At 37.3% G+C, this 25,015-nt stretch overlaps 3 protein-coding genes across 3 annotated transcripts; 1 reads left to right on the forward strand and 2 right to left on the reverse strand.

The window, feature by feature from the left end:
- Positions 1 to 2,298: 2,298 nt before the first annotated feature.
- LOC129248068 (uncharacterized) lies at positions 2,299 to 20,474 on the reverse strand. Its single transcript, XM_054887499.1, has 5 exons — positions 20,008 to 20,474; positions 10,493 to 10,744; positions 10,226 to 10,423; positions 9,910 to 10,077; positions 2,299 to 5,359 (listed from the first exon to the last, which is right to left on the reverse strand). Exons 2-5 carry the CDS (start codon positions 10,736 to 10,738, stop codon positions 3,701 to 3,703), a joined length of 2,271 nt encoding a protein of 756 aa, XP_054743474.1. The 5' UTR covers positions 10,739 to 10,744; positions 20,008 to 20,474; the 3' UTR covers positions 2,299 to 3,700.
- A 483-nt stretch (positions 20,475 to 20,957) lies between these two features.
- Positions 20,958 to 23,449, forward strand: LOC129248115 (RING finger and SPRY domain-containing protein 1-like). Its single transcript, XM_054887552.1, has 8 exons — positions 20,958 to 21,308; positions 21,363 to 21,792; positions 21,854 to 21,971; positions 22,039 to 22,202; positions 22,267 to 22,577; positions 22,640 to 22,778; positions 23,009 to 23,127; positions 23,197 to 23,449. Exons 1-8 carry the CDS (start codon positions 21,097 to 21,099, stop codon positions 23,336 to 23,338), a joined length of 1,635 nt encoding a protein of 544 aa, XP_054743527.1. The 5' UTR covers positions 20,958 to 21,096; the 3' UTR covers positions 23,339 to 23,449.
- Positions 23,450 to 23,499: 50 nt separating this feature from the next.
- Positions 23,500 to 25,014, reverse strand: LOC129248116 (mitochondrial chaperone BCS1). Its single transcript, XM_054887554.1, has one exon. It carries the CDS (start codon positions 24,982 to 24,984, stop codon positions 23,653 to 23,655), a length of 1,332 nt encoding a protein of 443 aa, XP_054743529.1. The 5' UTR covers positions 24,985 to 25,014; the 3' UTR covers positions 23,500 to 23,652.
- Between the last annotated feature and the right edge of the window lies 1 nt (position 25,015).

The following is a 25,015-nucleotide window of genomic DNA, read 5'->3' on the forward strand; positions in this document are numbered from 1 at the left end:
GTCGAACTAATTTTCATTTCATTGTTATTCAATTTGGGAAAATCTTGATAATAATGTGTTTAACCTTTTCACAATCTGAAATAGTTTGCTATAAATTAATTCGTAAATAAAGTGTATTCCTTAAGAGTTATGCAGAAGTGAGTTACATAAATTTTACTTATACATATTTTACATACACATTGAGGGTACATAGCATTTGCCACAGAATTAAATAAGAATTACATAAAACAAAAAAAAAAAAACAATTTCTAATATTTTTAGTTCACCTATAAACATCATTTCAAAGTGTTTAATACTTGTTTAACGAGAGTAAAAAGTATCATACATTCTCAAAATAGGTTTGAGCATCTACAACCCACTACTTCCAATCCAAGAATTTCAATGTATGTATTATTTTATAATTCATATGAAATTTATGAAATTATTTATTCAAAAAACTAATTCTTGCATTGAAAATTTATGGAAAGCTTAAAGGCCTATTCACACACCTTTAATGGACAAATAACAATGCGACTATGTTAGAACGCGGAATATTAAAATTAACGATTTATTCAAATTAAAGTAATTTATAAATAATGTCAATTTAGTAAGGTAGAAGCAGAATATTGCTAGTTAAATTTTAAACGAACACTAAACTTAATACAGATTTCTAAGTTAGCACTTAACTATGTAACTACACACGCCTGTGTATCAAGGTACCGATGTTATGAACAATTTTATGTATTGTCTCGGGACAGAAGCGGGCAGTAGTACGTACGATAGATGCCTATGCTAACATCACCACCAAGGAAATTTTTTTTTGCTCATTTACTACAATTATTTTCTTAATTTTGTGCGAACTTAACATATGTATACTCTAAATAAGTTATACTCTAGGAAACAAAATTTTCACTCTTTACTAACATATATTTCAAAACGATTGGTTTTAATTTTTAATTAATTTTTTTAATAATCATTTTTAATTTAATATTGTTTAATATAATAATATTTTATTGAAAATATGGACTTCAGTATTCGTAACAGAGCTTAAAAAAGACCAATAAATCATCCATTTCATCATTCTAGGGAAGGCTGTCAAAATAACAATTACTTCCAATTTCCCCTAATCTGGCCAAACACTAATACTCCACTATCATTCCCCAAACATTTATGGGGAACGTTTATGCTGATAAATCAACAACTCTAAGGACCAGACTCATCTAACCCCCCTCTCCCTCTGGACCCAACCTGTCGAAACAGCATGTTTCCTGGGCCTACCCCTAGATGAGCTAGACGAAGACGACAGATGATATACCTGCACTGACAGGGCTAACTATGCTGTTAAAAACAACAACAACAACAACAACCAGTTTTTCAGTGCTACCTTAATATGCTTTCCGGTTGAACTAATTTTAAACGGCTTGCAGGCTCAGTTAAAAAAAATTTACCGCGGTTAAGTAAAATAATTTTTTTCTTAATAAACCACCACAGTTAAACTAGCACTAAAAAAACGGGCCCTACGAATTTTTAATCTAAATTAACCCTGCAGCACTTGCTTTGAGAAACTGTTTCTTCACTGTTGGAACTAATTTTTAAACAGAAAAAGTAACATGTAAGTGTAGTAGAAAAGATGCCGTTCTCCAATCAATGTTTTTAGTTTGATTAATTATTTTTTTCTATTGCTTCATGTCAATTGCCTGCTCTGTATTTGGTTCGCGTGGGGCCTAAATCTGATATAATATCCACACATTTGCGCATAAAAATGCACTTTGTTTTCCTTCAATGTACCTGAGTTAATAAAAGTAATAGAAAACATATTTCCCACACAATTGTTACTCGGGAAGCCAATGTCCGGTACATTGTTATAAGCGAAGCATCATAAAAAATTTGACCTTTCGAATTGCTCGTACTTCCCTTTCTTAATTGTATTTATTTTTTAATTTGTAATGTATGAATGGCATGGTGTATTGAGTTTCTCTACTGTCATATGAGAAAACGAAAGTACAATAATTTGTTGTACCTTTTCCCGAACAAAATGAATACGAATATTATTTGATGCTTGAAAATACATACGAGTACATGCGTATTGCAGGTGCGTGTGAGTGAATAGTTTTGTTATAAGCGTAAATGTAAATGATCTGTGGAAATTTGGCGCTTAACTCTTCTAAATACAGGGTTTGATGGACAAGCATTATTTAGCGTTGCAGACGAACGAATGTGATTATTTTTTTTTTTACAAATTATTATTATTTATAAACAAATGTACATTGGATGCTAAAAGCGTTAATTCAAATAGTTATCAAATAGTTATTATTTTCCTTTAAATTCTTAAAAAAAGTGTAGCTATTGCAATTGTGTCATAGAAAAACACCGTTGAGCTTCCATGTTGTTTTTGGAAATTTTCTTGGTTTTTTTAGATATCCAGATTGATTAACAAAATAATTTGCATTTATTTTTACAGGAATTTCGACGAAAATTTACTGTGGAAAGAATTTGGTTTTTTAAGAAGAGAAAAACGTGTAGCAGGAAGAGATGACGGAGTGTCACAATGGCAGGCTGTTGCTTACACACTTTTTTGGATGTTTAGCCGACCTCGACCTCGACCTCCTATTTTTGTTGTGTGTGCTGATGTTGTTCCACAAATGCAGGGACTTACAGTTTCCAGCCGACTACGAACGGCAGATATTTTTTATGAGAAGCTTTTTGATGACAGAAATACACTGGAAGGTTTGCCATTGCCTGCCGAGGGGCGACCGCTATTAAAAAAAAGCTTTTTCTCTTTGGTGTCTCATGCACGGAGAATCGAATCTACGCACATCCGAATGGTAGTCACGCACCACCCCATTCGGCTATACGCCCACGAATTATCAATCCAGATAAAAGGATTGCATAGTTATGCAGGCCTTTACGACAATAACAATAGAGTACTTTCGCTAGAGTCAGAAAGCATTGGAAAGTGACACTTTTTCATATCACTGAATATATTGTTATATGAAAAAAAAAAACAGAAATTCTATTAATTTTCTAGTGACTTCGCCCCATCATGCCTAAACGCGTATTGGAAGTGGCATTTTTTTAGAATCTCCCAAATAAGCTGATCAAAGCTAGTATTTACATTTATTGTTTATATGAAAAATATATTTTGACAATTCGAAAAATCTCAAATGGTTTCCACATTAAGCATTTCCTCACAGGTTGTGAGGAAAGTAAGTAATAAAAAAAAAAAACTCCGGAAACATCTTAAAATAAAATTGAGTTCTAATAGAAATCGGATGCTTATTTGTTAACATTTAGAAAGTACGAAAACAATACAAAAACTAACACTATTCAAAAAATCGACCATCATCAACGTATTTAAATAGAAAAAAAAAATTTCTCATTTTAATATCCAGAAAATCATTCTTCTTTTTTAACGAACCTGCCTAGTCTTTTGAAATCCCTAAAGTTTTTTATTTTATACATTCGTTATTGGTTAATAAATATTAAATAAATATTGCGAATTTTAAAAGAAGAGCAGTGGTTATTTTAGAAACTAAGTCCATTTTTGTTGTTTCATATATGTATAAACATATATTAGATACAACTAAGCAATAAAGCAATATGCAAGTGTGTGATTAGGTCTTAACACTTAAACAATAAGTGTAAATAAGGTATAAATTTAAACTAGTCTTGTATAAACGAATAATAATATAATAATAAGATTTTTTCATCATATATAGAATTAAGAGGTCAGATCAATTGATATAACACGACTTGGAGAAACTAACGAAAGGCTTCGTGCCCGTTCACGATCCACCAAGTGCGCTTGTTTCGTCGTATTGCTCAAAGTGGTGTTGGCATTTGTGGCCAACGCATTTAATTCAGGATACCAGTCTGGTGTTATGGTTGGTGTTATATTATTATTTGCTATTTGGTGTTTGACTACAAGCCCTGAAGTCGCTGTGGTACCATTTTGTGCATGATTTTCTTGATTCTGATTTCTGAAGGAATTACCAGCTATAGGCGCTGTTGCAATTTCATTATTTGTTGGCACTGCTGAGGTCAATGCGTTAGCGGTATAATTTGAAAATATATAAACTGACGGTTGAAGAGGTTTGGGTAGTGAAATACCATGTTCGGGGGCAGCGAATAGTGTAGCAGCTGATGGTGTTAACAGTGCATTTATATCAAAAGCGGAAGATTTACTACTTTCATCTGTAATTGCGGCTACAGCAACAGCCGGTGTTGTTGTTGAGGAAACATTTACAGATACGCTTGTAGATGAGGGCAAAGGATTTACTAATGATGTAGTACGTACTTGTGGCTTATCTGGTCCTTTAGCCGGCCCATTGTTACGCGTAGATTTACGTATAGGAATTATAGAAACCTCAGCTGTATTGAGACTTATTTTCCTACCGCCAGCACTAAGTGTAAGCGAACTTTTCGCCAAAGCGGTGGTCGCAGTGGTGCTACTACTATTGCTGTTGAATGTAGATATCGTCTTACGCATTATTTCAATGCCCATTCCTGGTTCAGTTCCTCTTTGTACAACAAGATGTGTTTTCCTACTATCACTACTAATATGACATTCTTCCTCATCCGATGAACACAAATCAATTGTATCGACAATTATTTCTGTAGACGGTGATGATATTTTCCAATTCGATCGCCGTGTAGCATCTCGTGTTAGTTTTATATTTAATTTTGTATTTGGTAATGAGCGTCGACTTTTAACTTCGTTATCAGTGATTTTCTTTAGCCGCACTGAAATTGGACGGCAGCGTCTTATTAATGATGAATTTAAGAAAAGAAAGTTTTCTGTACGTCTACGTTGTGAAAACTGCCGTCTTGGAAAAACGTATACGTGCGAACTGTAGTCTTGTGGCTTTTTAAACGTACAATGCGTATTATTAAAGGTATGTTTCTTCTCAAAATACTTTGGTTTCGTGTGCGATTTTGAGAGCAATGGTGCGAAGCAAAAACGTTCTAAACGTTCCAAACGCTCTGTTAAATATTCTGGGGTCATGGCAGTTTTGGTTGTACGCAGCAGAAGTTGGCCTGCCGGCGATGACAAGGGTATTGTGGGGCAACGTGTCAAAGAATGTACTGCACGATTTCTTCTTGGCATACGCTTATTTCTATCAATGATCATGAATCCATTTTTCTCATCTTTCGAGTCTTTGGACGCACTTGTCGGTTCGTTCTTGCCTGGAACTTTACCATTTTTGCTATCTTCGCGACATTGCAGGTTAAAATTAAGTAGGAATCCATTGCGTAGCTCATTATCCTCTGTATTTCGTTTTGAATCGGTCGGCTGAACGCTGTTTTCACCTGGTTCAGGTGTATCACATAAAATGACATCGTCATCATCGTCCTCCACATTGCAAGTCTTTTCATGTTCCTGTTGTAGAAGACACGTAAGTATTGATTTTAATACTTCTGTAACTAAAGTGCTAGTATGAGAGAAAACATTTAACTACATAAAATATTATAATTTCGAATATAATTTTTTATATTAAAATTTAAAAATTGGCAAATATTTTGATAACCTTTGAATTAATATTTAATTTTAATATCGAGATTTTCGCAATTATATACATATGTACACATTGGGCACCTACACACTTTTTGGGTGTTTGGTCGAGCTCCTCCTTCTTCTTTTTGTGGTGTGAGTCATGAAGCTTTGCACAAATGGAGGGACCTGCAGTTTTATGTCGCCTCCGAACAGCAGATTGTTTTTCATAAGTAGATTTTTCACGGCAGAAACACACAGGTTTGTCATTCTCTGCCAAAGAGCGACCGCTATTAAAAAAAACTTTCATGTCCGGGATTTCGAGCCTGTGCATACCGAATGGTATGCACGCGGCGGTCGTACCTTTACACATAGCATTCAAAAAAGTTTAAGTATTTTAAAAGAAATTCTCGAGTCTAGTAAATGTTGTTGTGGATTGTTCAGCAGTGTAGCAAGCCACCGACATGTCATCGAGAAATACTTACGAAGGTAATTCTTCGATGGATTGATGTGCGAACAAGTTAGTTGTAGAATATGGAACGCTATCAATCAACATGGGATACACAATCACCAAATGCACGCTTTGTTACGGAGTAGTAACAGTTAACGTTATCGGCGAGTGCTACATATTGATAATAACCTGTAGCCTAGTCTTGATAATATGAAGACCGGCGACACGTAATTCCAACAGAATGGTGGTGAAAGTCAAGCTCGTGTGGTGTGAGGACATAGTAGTTATCTCGCCCGGTAGCGACCTGGAACCGCCATCGAGGTTATAAATTAAACTGGATCTGGATGAGGTACTGTGATGAGTATAGCGCTCAAAAGACCATGAGGTCGAAAGAACCTAATCATAATGAATTTAATTCATAAATTAAAAAAAAATGTGTGTCTTGTTCGGGAAGTGAACCATCCTAGGTTCGCTACCTTAGCAGGTATATGAAACTAGCTACAGCGGTGTTGTCGGTCATCTGACTGACTCAGAAAACCTTCTATTTCGACAAGGGTTAATAAAAGCAGAAATTTGAGATGAGTTGCTTAATGGTCCAAGAGAAGTGGTAAAGGGTGATTTTTTAGCTATTATCTTTTTAAACAGTTGGTTTAAACAGCTGACTCGCGTTTCGTGTTTTGTTTCACTGTCAAACATCTTCAGTTTGGTCGATAATTTAATCATGAATCGTCTTACAAACGAACAATGCTTACAAATCATTGAATTTTATTATAAAAATGCGTGTTTTGTTAAGAAAGTTTAAAGTCGAAAAATTGTGTTCAGCGACGAAGCTCATTTTTGGATCGATGGGTACGTAAATAAGCAGGATTGTCGATTTTGGAGTGAAGATCGGCCAGAAGAATTGCAAGAGCTACCAATGTATCCAGAAAAGGTCACAGTTTGGTGCGGTTTATGGGCTGGAGGTGTCATTGGACCGTACTTCTTCAAAGATGTTGCGAATCGTAACGTAACTGTGAATGGTGATATCCAACTTTACTTTGCCCAAAATGCAAGAGCTTGACTTGAATGACATGTGGTCACAGCACACGTAACAATGGACTTGTTGAGAGGCGAGTTCGGTGAACATTTTATTTCACGTTCGGGGCCTGTCAATTGGCCACCCAGATCGTGCGATACAACGCATTTAGATTATTTTTTGTGGGGCTATGTTAAAGCTCATGTCTATTCAGACAAGCCCGCTTCAATTAACGCATTGGAAGACAACATTAAAGCATTTATATGTGAGATACCGGCCGAAACATTGGAAAGAGTATGCCAAAATTGGACTAAGCGGATGGACCATTTGAAGCGCAGTCGCGGTCAACATTTGTATGAAATAATCTTCAAACATTACATTATATGGGCTGTACTATCGATTTAAATACAAATTTCATGCATTTTTCTGAATTTTTTGTGTATTTTTTTGAATAACCTTCCTATAGCTCTAAAAAAATCACCCTTTAGTTGGTGAGAGTTGGTAGGATTTCCTGAGTGCGTGATTCTAATTCCGCGATTTACTAATCTCAGATAGTCTTCTATGCTAGCATTGACATTTTCCTTAGTTTTACTGGCTAACGGTTTTCATTTTATGTGTTCAGCAAGCTGAAATAGAGATGTTCCCGGTCGTAATTGGCTACTTACGGTGAAGACAAGGAAGGTTTCAGAGTTATATATATATATATCGGTTCGAGTCTCAGTGAAACACCAAAATGAAGAAAAAGTAGCATCAAGACGCACACCACAAAGAGGAGGAGGAGCTTGGCCAAACACCCAAATCTGAGATTCGAATTTACGTTCGCTCTGCATTCCAAATGGTAATCACGCACCACCCCATTCGGCTACGGCGGCCACATATTTATATAGATCAAGGAAATTAAATATTAGTTTGGGGAAAAAGAAATCCATTATTTTCTCAGTTGACGGCTGTAGTGATCGATATCTCGTAAAGTATCGAGCAAACAATTTAAAATTCATGCTCGTTATCAAGGTAACAATTCTAAAAAAATTTAATTTCTTTGGCTGTTTTTTTCTTCCTTCCATTCAGTTGCGAGTTACAGGGCGTTAACAATGGAAGTCAACAAAGAGAAAATTCAGTACATTTTACAGTTTTTCTTTGATAAAGACGAAAATGCAAGCCACGCCGCTCACACCCTGTGAATTCAGCTAATGGTGCCGATACTGTAACAGCCAATTGCGTGCAATTTTTGTTCCGTCTATTCCGTTCAGGTATTTTTGACGTTAAAGAAAATGTCGATAAAATCACAGAAATAATCAAAGTTGACCCGCATGTTTGTAGTCGTAGCATAGCCCAGGAGCTAAAGATCGATCATAAAACGGTTTTAAAATTTTATGCAAAAATAAAGGATTTCTTCTCCCCAAACTAATCTTTAGATTGTTGTTGTTGTAGCAGTATCTTCGCCCTGTCAGTGTAGTGTAATTACCGGTCGTCTTCGTCTAGCTCATCTAACGGTAGGCCCAGGAAACTGACAGTTTCGACGGGTTGGATCCAGAGGGAGGGAGGTGTTAGATGAGTGGGTTTGATGGGGCATGTGAAGAGGTGGTTAGTGTCGTGCGGGGTACCTTCACATGCTGGACATATGTTTAGTATGTCGGGGTCGATTCTGGATAGGTAGGAGTTTAACCTGCTACAATATCCAGAACGTAATTGTGCCAAGATTACGCGGGACTCTCGAGGAAGCTGGAACTCTTCGTCTGCGATAGGTGGTGGTTGGACCCCGATAACGGCATTCGGGGGTCGGGAGCTTAAGAAGGTGGTAAGGGTCTCCCGATGAATGTCGTTAATTGCCTGTCTGTATACTGTCTGCTTTATTTTTCTCTGTTTTGAGGTTTGGTCTCAAAATATTACCGACGAGTGACGACCACTCAGGTAGTTCGCGGTCCACCTCTTCACCCCTGGCGGGAGTGTCGACTGTAAAATGTCATCTAGTAGCGTGGCGTGGCTGACTGTGTCGAAAGCCTTTTGTAGGTCCAACGCTACTAGGACAGTCCTCTCGCAGGGGCGGTTTTGGTTTAGTCCGCGGTTTACCTGGGTGTTTATGACGGTGAGTGCCGTGGTGGTACTGTGCACTCTACGGAAATCATGCTGGTGTGGGGCTGGAGTCGGTGTTCAGTGAGGAGTGGGAGTAGAAGGGCTTCAAGTGTCTTCACTACTGGGGAAAGGAGAGTTATCGGACGATAAGACTCCCCTTGGTTGGCGGGTTTCCCAGGCTTCAGCAGTGGGACCACTCTCCCTAATTTCCACTTATTAGGAATGATGAGAGTGGCCATAGACAGGTTGAAGACCTTTGTGAGGCAATCTACTCCCAATGGACCCAGCTTTTTCAACATCAGCATGTTTAGTCCGTCGGGGCCAATGGCTTTTGATGGTTTCATGTGTTTGATGGCCCCCTGAACCTCGTCGCTGATGAAAGCAAGCGGTGCACTGTTGTAGGGCAGTTTGTGCAGCCGTCTGGTGGCACAACGTTTAGATCTGTCGACCGGAGGATGCAATATAAATTGCCGGCTAAAATAGCTCCCGCATCTCTTCGGGTCCGACGAAGTACGACCGTTGAAGGTGATATCCACCTTGTCGTTGTGCTTCGTCGCGTTCGACAGGGACCTTACGGTGGACCAGAGCTTGCTCACACCAGAGGTGAAGTTACAGGACTTCAGATGCTCTACCCATTTGGTCCGCTTATGTTGGTCCGCTTATGTTTTTTTTACTAATCTTTAGATCGGCATCCCTTGTTTAATTTATTTTTGTTCTAGTTTTGATCTTGAATTTTTACTGTTGTTTACCTCCTGAATTCGTTGTTCAGTGATTTCAGAGCAATTTCAGAGTTTCAAAGCCTTGTTAGAGGATGGGAGCTGAATTACAGCTCCTCCTCTTTAAATTCTCTAAGACAACTACTAAAACCACTAACAACTTTATAGATATAACCTTACTTACCAAAATAGCTTCTTTCGAATACAGTTCAGCATCGCAATTGTCACATAGGTAGATATCGAATGGTGCCGGTTCTACCATAATTTGTTCGACATCCGCTCTGCCTTGATTGCCACTCTTTGATTTTTGGCGCATCAAACATTTCCGGCTGCGCTGAGGTTGATCGTACGACTAAAAATATTGAGTATAAAAAATATTTAATATATTTCTTTTTGTTTTTTTTTTTTTTTTAACTTAGTACGCTCTAAAGACACTGCCGTGAATTTAGCCATGTTCAATTGCATATCATTTATTGCATATGCATATTCTTGTCATTTACCATGTTTTCATTCCTAAAAGTCACCAGCAACTTATTACTTCGTCGTTCAAAAAGTGAGGTTGTCGAATTGTAATTGTTTATAAAGCGAAGACTCGCGTGCTCATATGCAGCCAAATCATTGCAGAAACGGAGAAGAAAAACGCTTCTATGAAACTGGTAACATATTATAATAATTTCCTTCATTTTTTGCGCCCAATTCTGTATGTGAAACACAATATAATAAACAATAAATTAATCGAACTTTGCATTGAACAATAATAATAATACCCCATTAAATTTTTTCGGCTTTGTAAAAGGTATGGTGAATGGAAAATCTTCAGGCCACCATTCTGGTTCACTGCAGTCTGTTTTTTCCTGAAAATTTATGTGACCAAGAGAGCAACGGACCATAAATGGTATGAATTTTTCCAGTTGTGATTCTGTTATCTTATCCAATGATGTTGGATAGCCATTAGCAAATAATAACGGCAAATTGGAAATCATATTTTGTTGAACTTCCTCTTGTTCGTCCATGTCTTCCTAAAAAAAAAAAGTTAAAACCCCATTAGTGGTGCCTATAATGATTTGAGAATTTGAGTTATAGTAGTACTAATACCTATACAAAACATAAACATACAAGGTCACGCAAAATTAACCACCCTATCGGAACATTTATAATTTTTTGCAAATGGCGTCATATGTCAATCATATTTGACACTTGAGAACTAGACAGCTCCAGTATACAAACACACACGCAATGGAGCGCGGTTACGTCAAAATAAAGATTTCCATCACTCAAAATCATTTTTTTATTTATTAAAAGTTATTCCAAAACAAAACAATGATCGATTTTGCGCCACATTGTACCTATTCAGACACTTTTAACACGGCAGTCGTGCTATAGATATGTGTGTCCGAGCCGGGCGTATTTTATACTATATACTTTTAAGGTTATACGTAATTTTTTGTTTTTATATCTTTAAGGGAGGGGTCTAGGGTTTGACTTTCAAAAAATCGATTTTTTGGAAATAGCTTTTTCTTATAGTAAATCATCTTAAAAATATTGTCCCAAAATTTCAGCTCAATCGGAGCAAAACTTTTGGAGTTATAGAGGTTTTTGTCCCCACTACTCTGCGACAGCTGCGAGCGTTTGGAGCGGAGCGTTACGTTTTTTTCGAAACCACTTTTTCAAAGTCCGTGACTATTAGAACTTCAACAATATTTAACCGATCCTTTTCAAATTTGGTATACAACTTCTATATATAAAATACCTCCCCCCCCCCACTGAGAGATTTTTCACTTTTTTGTTTTACATTAAGGGCGGTTTCCACTTATACAGCGAAAAAATCAGTGAAAATCGCACTTTTTGCTTCAAAAACGCGCTGGCAACGTAAAAATGAAAAAAAAAAAAAATCGGAGCCAGTGGGGGGGAGGTTTTGGTGATAATTTAACCAAATAATTCTGTTTTTTTTTTATTTCAGGTGATTCTACAACTAGATACGATAGTCACCGCAAATCACCTTTTGGAAAAGGCGTTTTCGGAAAAGTTACCTCACCGGCTTATTTCCCGATATTTTCTTACAAAAATTTAGTACAATATTGTTGAAATGATGCTTTATAATGTACCAGAAGTTTAAATACATTTTCACTATTCATATCTCTAAAGCAAGGTCTCAAAAATTCATTAAAAAAAATGCTCAAACCCTAGACCCCTCCCTTAAGAGAATGAAGCCACTAATAACTGCGAGGTTATGAACTTCCGCATAAAAGCATTTTCATATCGTAAAATAATTTTGTCGCATTTAGTATGCACACGATTTTTATTTCAGATGATATTATAGGCTTACAATCGGCAATTAAATATATTAAGGTGTATCTCGGTCGGCGTAGCAGAATGAGTTTGTGCCTGGCCGTCATTCGATTACACTGTGGAACAAATTCAGGTTAGCAAAAATTAGGTCCATTCTGAGAGTGGCGGGTGAAAATAATTTGGCTTTTACAGATTGAAAAAATATCAATTAGTCGACGAGTTATAGCCAAAAAACCATATAAACAATTTTGCTCCGATTTCGAACTTCGAAGGCCGATTAAAAAAAAATTCGAACTAACATAAAAAAACGGCGCGATACGGGTCTTCTAATTTCGCCTCTATTTTCACCCGCCACTCTCAGAATGGACCTAATTTTTGCTAACCTGAATTTGTTCCACAGTGTTATTCGATTGCCCCGAGCTCGAAACCTACTGTAAGCATGAAATATCATCTGATGGGTAACATGCAGAGATCCAAAATAATTGTTATTTTAGAAATTTCAATTGAAAGTCAATCGAGAAAAATGTGTCTACGGTATTTAAAATTTCTATATAGCAATAAGGTGCTTGTTACCCAAGGAATATTAATCCTAAATGATTTATATTGTTTTTTTTTTTTAACTTTTTCCAAAAAAGCCTGCAATTAACAATTATTTCTTACAGATACTATATTTGTCCAATAAAAAATAAGACTTAAATTTTAACCTTTATTTTTCCTGTCAAATATAAAAATTAAAATCTGACCTTTATTTTTTCAGCCAAAATTAAATTTTAATTTATTACTTCGGCCCAAAATAGCAGTTCACATTTTCATAACAACATGTTTTTATAAAAAAATAAATAAATTCTTAAAATCAAAGTAAAAAAACTTTCTTTTTAAATGCAGTTTTTCATCTTCTGTGAATATACTTCTCATTTATGGGCTGAATGGAGCGATCTTTAAAGGCAAAGGGTTTTACCAGCTCTTTTGACGTTAGCCATATTGCACGTTCAGCTGGTGCCTATTCATTAGCAAATGCATATGGTATATGATGGGGATAGGTACGGAGTGAGTGGTACCGAAGCACCTTCTCAGAAATTTGTTTTGTAGCGTTGTTATTTTTCGGTTTTAGGTCTTGGGACTGTTTGACATGGTGGTGAAGCAGATTTTCTATTTTGGATCTGACTTGTGCTTTGTACAGATTTGGGGCTTTTGCCGAATGGTGACCCGATTTTATGTTGGGTAGATAGATTTTTAGATATAAAATCGCGTAAGCGGTTATAGCGCCATTTAAGAAGATTAAGATATTTCAATAGTTTAAGTTGTATGCTGCTTATTGAAGAACATTGTTTTTGTGGTGTTTCGTGGTTAAGGTGTTGCTTATAGTTCCGCCAAGTATTTTTACGCTCGAGACTTAGCCGTTGGGCCGTTTTATGTCTGTTTACTTGTTTTTGGGAGTTTCAGTTAAAGTGCATATATTTTGTTTTAGGATAGGTTTAAATTGTTCAAGATTGATCCAGTTAACTTGTAGATTAAGTTCCTCTTCAGTGAGGCTGGGACCAACGAAACAAAGAGGAAGTGATCTGTGACTTCGTAGATGGTGGCTTTGTTGTTGTCAAGTTCGTGGATTTTGGAAGTATACTTAATCTTGCCATAAATTCTGTGACAAATTTTAAAAAGCATACGACGAACAAATTCGCAGAAAAGGTTCCGTTTTGTTTTGTGCTTTTGTTCGTATGCATTGTCTACTCATAAATTTAAATCAGTTTCGTGGCAAATTTCGCTTGTTAACAATGGATTGGCGCTAAGGAAAATCGCATCGAAGTGATTGCATTGCATAAGCGAGGTAAAAGCGCAAGTGAGAATGTTTGTTACTCAGACAGATAAAGAAGTGGTTGCCCTCGCGTGGTTCGGACCAGTGCAGCCATAAAAGCCGTTCGAGAAAGAATTCGCAGAAATCCTCTTAGAAAGCAGAAAATCATGTCTAGGGAAATTAATGTATCGAACAGATCCATGTAAAGACTAATTAGAGATGATCTGCACATAAAAGCCTTCCTTCGCTCAACTAGTCATCTTTTGACAACGCGCTTTAAGAAAATTAGATTCGACAGATGCAAACAGCATCTTCGGTGAGTGACTCGCGGTTAAGGTGGTTGGTTGGTTGGTTTAAAGTGGTGATTCTTCCAGAATCCAACTAGCGCTTCCGCGCCATTTTGTTGCCACATCCTCGTTACCAACTTGTTTAACGGTTATTTACAGCATAACTATATCCAGTCTGTGCGGTTAAGGAACCTTATTAGGTTGTTAACATCTAAGCCAGATAGTTGTTCGAGATTCTCGAACAGCGGTTGGCCCAGGGTTAATATTCTGTCATTCCATAGGGCAGGGCATTCACAGAGGAAATGGAAGATTGTCTCCTTTTTCTCCGGTTGTTTGCAACTGTGACAGTATGTATTGTGAGGGATACCCATTTTGGCTGCTTGTTCTCCGATAGACCAGAAGCCAGTTAGGACTGCCGTAAGTCTCCAGGCGTCCCGTCGTTTCATTCTTATTAATGCCGACGATTGCTTGAGGTTGTAGGTGGGCCACAACGTTCTGCTAATTTTGCATTTCGTCTGGACTTTCCACCTACAGTCTGCGATTCGGAGGTATTTTAGGGAAATTGTGCTCTTGACTGCACCTAATGGTGTGAGTACCGATTCTGCAAGCGCGTTATTCATGGCAGATTCCCCTCTTGCCAGTTCATCTGCTTTTTCGTTACGTTCAATGTTCCGATGTCCCGGGACCCAGATTAAGGTAACTTTATGGTTTTCACTCAAGGTGGTGAGGCTATTCCTACTTTGTTTCACCACTTTAGAGGTTGTTGTGGCCGAACCCAGTGCCTGGATTGCAGTTTGGCTATCCGAGAGAATAGCGATATTACCCTTAAAAGAGAAATCTGCGATTAGTAGCCTACAGGCTTCCTCAATTGTCAGTACTTCCGCCTGGAAGACACTGCTGGTATTAGGGAGAGGCACAGATTTCTCAATTTTAAGTCTGTGAGAATATATACTAGCTCCAACACCGCAGCCCATTTTACTTCCATCCGTATAGACTGTAGTGTCGAAGTTGTTTAGAGAGAATCCCTTATTCCATTCTTCCTTAGTTGGAAAGAGAGTGGCAAAATTCCTATTGAAAGTTACCGTCGGGACGATGTAGTCAGTTCTCACCGAGATTAACTGAGTTTGTCGGAATAATAGACTAGCATGACCATAAGTTTTTTCTCTCCAGCGACCCGCTTCGTTTAACCTAAATGCACTCATGGTTGCCGTCTTCTTAATATGTAGGTCTATTGGAATAACGTGTGTCAGTGCATTGAGAGCCTCTCTAGGACATGATCGACTCGCGGTTAAAGGCCATAAAAATATTATTTTCACAGATAAGAAAATTTACACTATTGAAGAAGTTTTTAATAAGCAAAATGACAAAATCTATGCTAAAAACCACTGTCCAGCCTACGTAAGGGTTTGGTCGGGAGTGTCTTATTAAGGTGTCACATCTCTTCACTTCTGCGAAAAAGGGTTTAAGACCGGGGTAAAAGTGTACCAGGAGAATGTCTTAGAAGACGTAGTGATGCAGTTGAGCAGTACTCTCTTCAATGGAAAGCTTTCAGCAAGATTCCGCTCCAGCCCACAAGGCAAAAACCGCCCTGCAGTTGTTAAAAATCAATATTCCGCAGAGGATTCGCCGTCTGGAAGTCCAGATCTGAATCCAATGTACTATAGTTTGTGGATAGAATTGGAGAAAATGGCCTGCCGAAGACCTCGCAGAAATTTGGAAAGTCTCTAACAATCTCTGGTTCGAGCATCGACGTCCATATCCATAGAAACCGTGCGTGCTGCAATAGGTGAATGGCTTAATAGTTTAAAGGCTTGTGTAAAAGGAAATGGTGATCATTTTGAATGAAAATTTAAAATTTTCTTTTTTAGTATTTACATGATTAAATAAAACCTACTTCGCTAAAAAAAGTATTATAATTTCATATCTATAACGGACTACTTAACTTGTAACAGAACTTATGGCAGGAATAAGTAATATGTATATTTCAATTTACAGAAAATAGAAATAGACGCTCCCACCCTAGAACTGTCAATTCAACCCAAAAATGTAGGGGTAAGATATTGGTATGTTCGCGAATCAGTCAAAATACACGCGATTTTGGGGAATGACTAATACCTAATAACAACAAAGTTCCATTCCAAAAGGTAAGGGCAATCAACAGTTCCTTGAATAATGTCGAACGAAAAAGTCAAGGAAAGGGATGATCTTCTATTTTCTAAAGATTAAATAAACTAACGGTCTTTTATTCGAAAATGAGTCGGAGTATAGGAAAGCACATTTTAACTTTAACTTTATCTTACGACTGTCTAGGAAAGACTGCAAACTATTGGTTGGAAAGGAGTCGATGTCTAAAAAAAAAAGTTGATATTGTTTACTAGACTTGGCTAGTTTACTGGGCCGACAGTCTTTGATCGTGAAAAATCCGGCTGCCAGGTGTCTTCTTGAGCTTGAAGCGTGCTTTCGAAACTATCGATCAAGATACGTTGCCATGGCAGTCGGTTCCAGTGCATGTATGGGAAATGTTTATGATGTTACAACAACAACAACAAAATATATGGATAGTGAATTTGGAGAGATGTGGTGTTGGACCAGGAGTTATTAAATGCTTTAGAAGCTACCTTTGCAAAATACCACAAAGAATAAGAGTCAATAGTTATTTTTCGCCGTCTCAGTAAGTAAACCTTGGTGTTCCTTAAAGGTCCTACTGTTTTTTGCATTATACAGTCTATGTCAGAAAAAAGGAACCGCGATTATTCATGAAGTATAATAGATATTTTTCGAAATTTCTCAATAAGCCGTGTAGTCTTCTTCGTTGTCGAGTATAGCCTGGCATCTTCTTCATGCTTTTAACCAGCTTTTCTGCGTAGCTCGTCGACAAACAGGACTAGATTTTGCGAACTTGACGCACGAGTTGCTTTAAATCATGCACTGGCCTTCCAGCAAGATGCGTTTTCATAGTTCCCCACACATTTTCAATGGGGTTGGCGTCTGGAGACTGGGAAGGCCAGTCCAATACTGGGACTACATTTTCTTGTTTTGTTGTTTCTCAATGCGTTTTTCTGAGAGCAGTGGTTTTGATGATGTGGGACGGTAGGATATGTTCGCCTCCTTCAGTCGATGGTGAGTATCAACATATATATCCTTTTTAGCAAGAACTGATCGTGCTTGGAGTAGTCACAAAGAAGAGTCCCGATTAAAAAGTTGGACGATCACTTTATCCTGTTTTTTTGTCGTCACTCGCTTCAAGCCGCACTCGAAAAAGTCATCAATATTTTTGTACCCCTTATACCGCTGATTCCACATCACAACAAACTTTTTTGATTTTTTAATTACTTTTGCAGCCGCGGCGTAAGATAATTTCGACACTTTCGAATGCGTGCATAAAACAACCGCCTCAAAACGCTTCGCGTACTTCCTGCTCCTTTTTGTTTGGTTGCGTTTACGGGAAAGTTTCGAACGACACTAGCCTGAGTTAGCACTGGCGTCGTTGCCCTTGAGTGGGACTATTATGCAGCAAAAAGCAGAACGAAATATATTTTGAAGTTACAAGAAAAAAACCGATTCATTCGTTTCTTCTGACACAGACTGTAGGTTAACGATATGCATTCAAGAAATTTTTTTAACTCTAAATTTTAAAAGATTTGAAAATTAAAAGGTAAGTAGAATTTTAATTCAATTAAAGTCTAACAGACAAATAAGTAAGAATGTTAAAGCAATATTGTACAATAAAAAAAGTCAATTTTGAATTAATAATGATATTGAAATTGAAAAAGAAGATTAGGTTAGGTTAGGTTATGGTGGTAGTCGGTCTGCACGACCAACTCACTTAGACCTTACAGGTCCGTTGTGATACCACTGTGCTACACGGGAACCTCATTTATCTTCCTTCGTGCAACCATTTCGTGGCTCTTATGAAGCGTAGTATTGATGCCAACCCCACGCCAGACAGTTCTGTAAGAGAATTAAAAAAGTATTTACCTAGACAACCTGCTCTGATTTTAACTAGGGCTGGACAATTGCAGAGGAAATGCTCAACTGTTTCTTCCCCTTCCTCATCTCTGCCACTTCTGCAATATTCATGGGAGAAAACTCCTAGTCTCGAGGAATGCCTGCCAAATAGCCAGTGACCGGTTAAACAAGCCACGACCTTCGAGATATTGTCTCTTGAGAGACTAAGCAATTCCTTTGTTCTTTTGTTGTTTATTTGCGGCCATAGAAGCCTAGCTGTTAGACACGTATCTTCATTTCTCCAGGACCTATTGGCCTCTTGGATAAAGTGAAAGAAGATTAATTAGCAACAAAAGAGTATTATAGAGAGGCATATAGTCGGTGCGCAATATAAAGAGCGTAAAGCGTAATAGAGGCAAACCTTTTGAAGGCGCTCAATTCTAGCTATCTTAAATTGATGGAACAGACTCCCAATAAGGCAGCATATTACAAATAGTAGGGCACGAAAGAAATTTAAAGGTATAACTGAGTACTAATTTTTCCTGATGAAGCCAAGCATAACATAAGATTTTGAGACGCGAAAAAATGGCTCCAGTATTAAGTTTGCTGTGCCTCTCTAATCTAATGGTAATGTTAATTAATATCGTCATGAATTCCAGAAATAAATAATTGACCCTTACACCCTTTTTGAGTGTTTGGCCAAGCTTCTCTCCCTATTTATGGCGTGCGTCTTGATGTTGTTCCATAAATAGAGGGACCTACAGATGTAAGCCGACTCCGAACGGCAAATATTTTTTATGAGGAGCTTGTTCATGGCAGAAATGTACTCGAAGGTTTGCCAATGACATGCACAGGGATACGAACCAACGCAATTCCGAATGGTTGTCACGCACCAAATGCTAAATTTCGTAGTCATGTTGTATACATTGTAAATCTCTTTTCACTTGCACTTTGTTGTTGTGTCATTGTAAGGGATGTACAAGTTGGTAATTGGTGCAAACCGTGATCCGTGACTGAGACTAACCTTTATTTTACCTCAAAAAATGAAATTCAGCATTAGAATAACAATTATGTAAAAATAATGCAGAGGTTGCAAAAAGCTTCACGACATCAAGGAGGCTAATGCTGAGTGCTTGGATTGATTGAAATGTATTTGAGCTCTATGAACTGGTATAGCCTAAAAAAAAATTGCCAAAAATTTATTCTCCCAAGTTCACAACCGCACTAAAACGACAAGGATAAAAATTACCTAAAAAAAATTATGATTCCTTCTATTACAACAAAAAAAAGTCATTGTGTTTAATCATCATCACAAATACCTTGGTGTCGACCGAAACTGAGAAAGCAAAGTTCTGATGCATCCTGACTCTGCATGGTACCTACAGAGTTCCCTTAGTGGAGCCCAACTGGGGCTTGAACAAATGTACTTGGATCAGTTTTACACAATCATTGAATAATAGCGGTCCTTGAAAAATATAATTGCGAGCTATGTACTACTAAACCACTCTGCTTTTTGGAGATTAGCTTGCGCACAATTTTTTATTCTTTAAAACTTATGTACGAGTATTTTGCTTCAGCCTTTCAACCATCGATTCATTTAGTTCGTGAAACAAATAAGACTGGCGAGGCGTTCCGAACGGGGCATGAAATCTTATTTAGTTAAGAGTTAAAAGTTAATTATGATACATAAAAATTTACTCTGAATATTTAAACTAACTACTTACTAGTTTTATGAATTGGCTGAAGTTTTATGATGCCGATTGCAAAATAAATCTCCTGTTTATTTGAAGCGGTGTGAAATATGTGAGAACAAAATACTAACCAAATTGTTCTCACATGTATATATATATACACATATGTGTAGATACGTGCATATATATTTATGTTGACAGAGTATTATAGTACTAATTTTCGCGCTTTGCTTTCCTTTTTTCTGTCTGCCTTCTAAAATCAATTCTCAACTTACAGGATTTTGTGTATTTCCAATTAATTATACACGCTTGTGTGCTCCCAGGCTGCCTTATTTTAAGAAACGCCACTTCCACTTTTCTGGTACTTAGATCTTGATTTCAGTAATATCCTTCCCTCTGACAATTTGAGCCCGTTTGGCATGCGCAGTTTGAACGGCGAAGGATTCTTTTAGATCCACTCCCCTGCTGGTGAATATCAAACTGAATTCGGGCCTCACAAATATGGCCGCAACAAAATGCAAACTATTCCCAACTGGTTTCTACTGTTCCTATTGCTGGGGAAAGTGTTTGCAGTAGACGAGATTTTCTATCTGTTCCGTAATCTTTCACACTTAATATATTATTTTAAGCTTTCTTGTGGCTTATTTTCTTCATTTTTTCACCAGTTTATATTTGTATAACTACAAATTACAAATTCGACAGCCTTTTTTACAGTGCTTTTCAATGTAAAATGAGCACCCAATAATTTATTTGTATTCCAAAAATGAACATTGGAATACATATGTGATATCAAAAATTTCGTGTAAAGAATGTGCGCAAATGGTGATGCCACTTACTGTATTTAATATTGTGCACTTTTTTCATACGTATGAATGTCAACAACCCTACAACGAAATTTTATTTGTTTAAAATTATTGCGTGTATATTTGCCCATAAAATGAATTTGGTTGGCTTATGCATTGAAACAATAGAAATTAATTCAATTAATGGAAAATAATTACAAATTTTCTTATATATTTACTTTTATAACGATGCAACTTAAAGCATCCATATATTTAATGTAGTTTACATATTCACATGTAACATGAACTTATTAATTTTTACAAATAAAAAGTATTCAAGCTAAAAGGTAATGCCATTTTCGGCAAATCGAACATGTCTGCTACAAAATAAAATTAGTGTTCCTAGGTGCGTATTATCGACATCGATTATTTGTAATCGATGGGACAGTCTTTGTTTTTCTTGCATCTGTGGTTTCATTGCATTTTGTTTTCTAATCAATTGAAAATAAAACTACGCCAACGTATTTGCTTTTTATATCAATGTTTCGATGGATGCATATCTAAAAGCTTTCATTGTAAATAATGGGCTCTTGTCTGTGTAAAGATAAAAACGAAAATGAAGAAGACAATGATAATGGCGTTGACCGTACTCATCGGCATTCAAGGGGCTCCCTCAGAAACTCATATCGCAGTCCGGAAGCGCTGCAGACAAATGCCACATTGAAAACGCTTTCGGATACTGTTGACAAATTAGTTCGCGAAACTTTAGATGTGATTAGTACAATAATTGACAAGTACGTATTTACAATAAATACTAGTTTTCAATTAAGTGATCTTTAACATTTTAGTGAGCCGGAACCGCCCAGCTCAATATTAATGCTCCATATGATAACAGAGAAGCCAGCTGGTTGGATTGAACTTGTACGGTCATTGATGCGTGTAGTTCCGGTTGAACATCCCATGGGACCGAGTGTTATAGCTCTGCTTCTCGATGATAGTCCACTGCCCACGAAAGAGTCTGTATTAAAAGTCGGAGAAATGGTTGCTCCAAAGTATGGTTTAAAGAGTAATCTTCGCAAAGAACGCAATCTATGTGTCATACTTGGCTGCTTGGCAGAAAAATTAGCAGGTCCTAGCAGTATTGCATTACTTAATAATTCCATGTTGAAGTACCTGATTAGTAATTTAAATGAAGACATCGAACCCAACATAAAACTTCTTTCACTCATCGCACTCGAAAAATTTGCACAAACCAGTGAGAATAAAGTAACAATACAGGTAAGTTTCACAAAGCTTTATTAAAAAAAAAATTCAACCAAGAAAAATTTTATACCAACAGAAATCGTTGCAAGAAGTGAAACAAAGTCCACTGGTGTCCCTGGAAAAACATGTATTATCATCTAATTTCCTGCTACGACAAATAGGGTTTTGCGCTTGCTGGTGTTTAGATAACTACTGTAAGTGTTCATTATAGAATACCAATACAATAGAGTTTTTTTTATGGAAAACTTTACTTCACTACAGTTCCGGTAAGTGGGCGCAAGTATTCCTACGAGACTACAGATGTAACAAATGTTAACGCCATGCTTAATAAGAAGGATGTTAGTGAATATTTAAAGATATCGCCAGATGGATTAGAAGCGCGAAGTGACGCTTACACATTTGAAAGTGTGCGTTGCACATTCCAGGTAAAACGCTACTAAGTTATTGGAGTTTACTTTGAACGTTAAATTATATTATAATTATTTTCAGATAACCAGTGGCTGTTGGTATTATGAAGTCCTAATGATCACACCTGGTGTAATGCAAATCGGCTGGGCTACTAAAGAGTCAAGTTTTTTAAGTGACGATGGGTATGGAATAGGTGATGATAAATTTTCTATCGGATTCGACGGTTGTCGCAGCCTAATATGGCACAATGCCAAGTCCATACCACACAGTTTACCAACTTGGAAAAGTGGCTCGGTTCTTGGTTGCCTATTGGATCTAGAAAAGTGGGAAGTAGTTTTTACGCTGGATGGGGTTTCGACAGATCCTTATAGACATATATTCAATAGCGTTAAGTAAGTAGCTTCATTAGCATTTTTGCGTCCAATATAAAATAGATAACATATTTATATTTTAGGGAAGGATTTTTCGCTGCAGCAAGTTTTATGTCGTTTCAACAATGTAGATTTAATTTTGGACTGGAACCCTTTCGATATCCACCACAAAGAGATTTTCACAATTTTAATGACAGTGGAATACTTTGTTCAAGCGACAAAGTAAGATTTACAATTTTCATGTATCGAAAAAAAGCTGTAAGAACAGCATAAATAAGATTTTTTTGTTATATTTTGTATTTCTTATCTAACCAAATTTGTTTCGGTTATGCCACTCTTTTTTGTTGTAGTTAAGAACCATTATATAATGAGCATATCTGCATATCTTAAATTTAGTTTACAATTTGCCAAATTTGTTTATTTATTTAGTAATCGCTTTGAATTCTTTACAGATTATTTTGCCGCGGCATATTTATCTAGACATGCTACGAAAAGTAAGTGTGCGCGATGACTCATGCACACTTTGTTTCGATAAGAAGGCTACGATGAGGTTGGAGCCATGCTCACATAGGTAAACTTAAATTAGTTGAATAACTTTCCTACTTGATATACATTAACCTTTTTGTTACTACATCCGCAGGGGATTTTGTGTGACTTGTACCGAACAATTAAAGTTTTGCCCTATGTGTCGCTCGGATATTCGTACAAAAGTACAAGAATGCACTGAAAGTCCTGTTAATAAAGAAGTCGCCGACGTGGAAGACACGCAGACACAAACATGACAGATACTTAATCTCAAATCATAGTAATGTAAAAAAGTAGTTGTAGTAACAAGAAACGATCCATACATTTTGCCTATATCTCTTCAGAGTTTTTTTGTAAATAAGTTTTAAGAAATAATCAAATTTTATCACTAAGATAAAATAAAAAAATATGGAGTACATAACGTTTTATGCGTAAAAACTGAAATTAGTTATTTTTATTAATAAATTAACGGAAGTAATTTTAAGTTACTAATTTAAAAACATACATACATATGTAAATACGCACTCTACAATGGTATATTTGTTTCATATTGCGAGTAATTAATTATTAACTACGCAGCGTTTGCTTGCACCGCAAGTGGTTCTTTTGGTAATGCTGTAGACAAGCTACCCTCCCATATTTCAGCGGTATGTTCGAGCACCTTCGTCGATGTGGCAGTCTTATGACGCATGAAATAGCCCTGTACTTGTGCAGGACTTGCATTTCGACCATCAGCCAACACACATTGTGCAAACTCTTTCGCTACTTTTTGTGGAAATTTTTCTTGTCTGCCATAGAAGCGTAGAAACATTTCCTCTAGCTGATGTGCATCGCAATAGCCAACGTATTCCTTAACATCAACACGACCGGGTCGTATCAGTGCAGGATCTAAACGATCCAAGTAATTTGTTGTCATGAAAACAATTCGTGCTTCTGTTGAGGCAACACCATCTAGACAGTTGAGTAAACCGCTAAAAGTTATACGATTAAGTCCTTCGAAAGCTGCCGCCTGTTTCTTGACGTCTTCGCGCGATGTAAAAGCGGCATCTACATCCTCCAATAGTATAATAGATTGTTCGGGTGCGACGTTTAATAGATGGTTTAGCCTGTCATCGGTTAGACCACGTTCGGACAAATTGAGTAAACAAATACCATATTCCAGTTCTCCCGCTAGAGCAGTGATAAAGCTGGATTTTCCACAACCCGGTGGTCCGTACAGCAAATAGCCTCGACGATAAGGTATACCACGATCAATATACCACTGAGAGTTGCCTATAAATTCTTTACAATCTGTAACGATTCGCTCCGCAACACCTTTCTCGAGTACAACAGATGAGAGCGGACGTCTGCGACGCGGGTGCCCAAATTGCCGCCATTCTGAACCCATAGCTGTGTACATCAGAGTTTTTCCTTCGGTAGCTTCCAGTGCCAGCATGCGTGCTTCCTCCAAGATATCGAAATACAATTGTTTATTACGACCAAATGCTGTTAATGTAACACTCTCCCAAGGCACACCCATATGTAAGTCCAACGTTTGTTGCTCCCGCGTTCGCTCCACCTGAATCCAAATGCCTTTGTAGCGCATTAAATGTTTCCCAATACTAGGAATAAAATCATACTTTGTGCGTATTTGGCCAGTTTCTTTTTGTATGAAAGAAGTCTCCACGCTCAGATGTTGCGTTTCCTTTGCTCCTCTTACGGTAATCCATTGCAACAGCCATTGATATGACTTATCACGGCATGGCACCTCCAATGTGATCATCATATGTCGCCGGAATAGAACTAAAGCACCTTGGGCGCCTTTCCGTAAAATTGCAGCCCCAGCGCCTATGCCGAATAGACCGAAGCCAGCTCCAAAATATGGATTCGTTGATAATCCACTCACAATTTCCGACAACGGCATGTTTACCTATCTTACCTAATACAACCTATTC

The sequence above is a fragment of the Anastrepha obliqua genome, chromosome 5 (assembly GCF_027943255.1).
Source record: "Anastrepha obliqua isolate idAnaObli1 chromosome 5, idAnaObli1_1.0, whole genome shotgun sequence".
In the NCBI taxonomy this organism is placed as follows: domain Eukaryota; kingdom Metazoa; phylum Arthropoda; class Insecta; order Diptera; family Tephritidae; genus Anastrepha; species Anastrepha obliqua.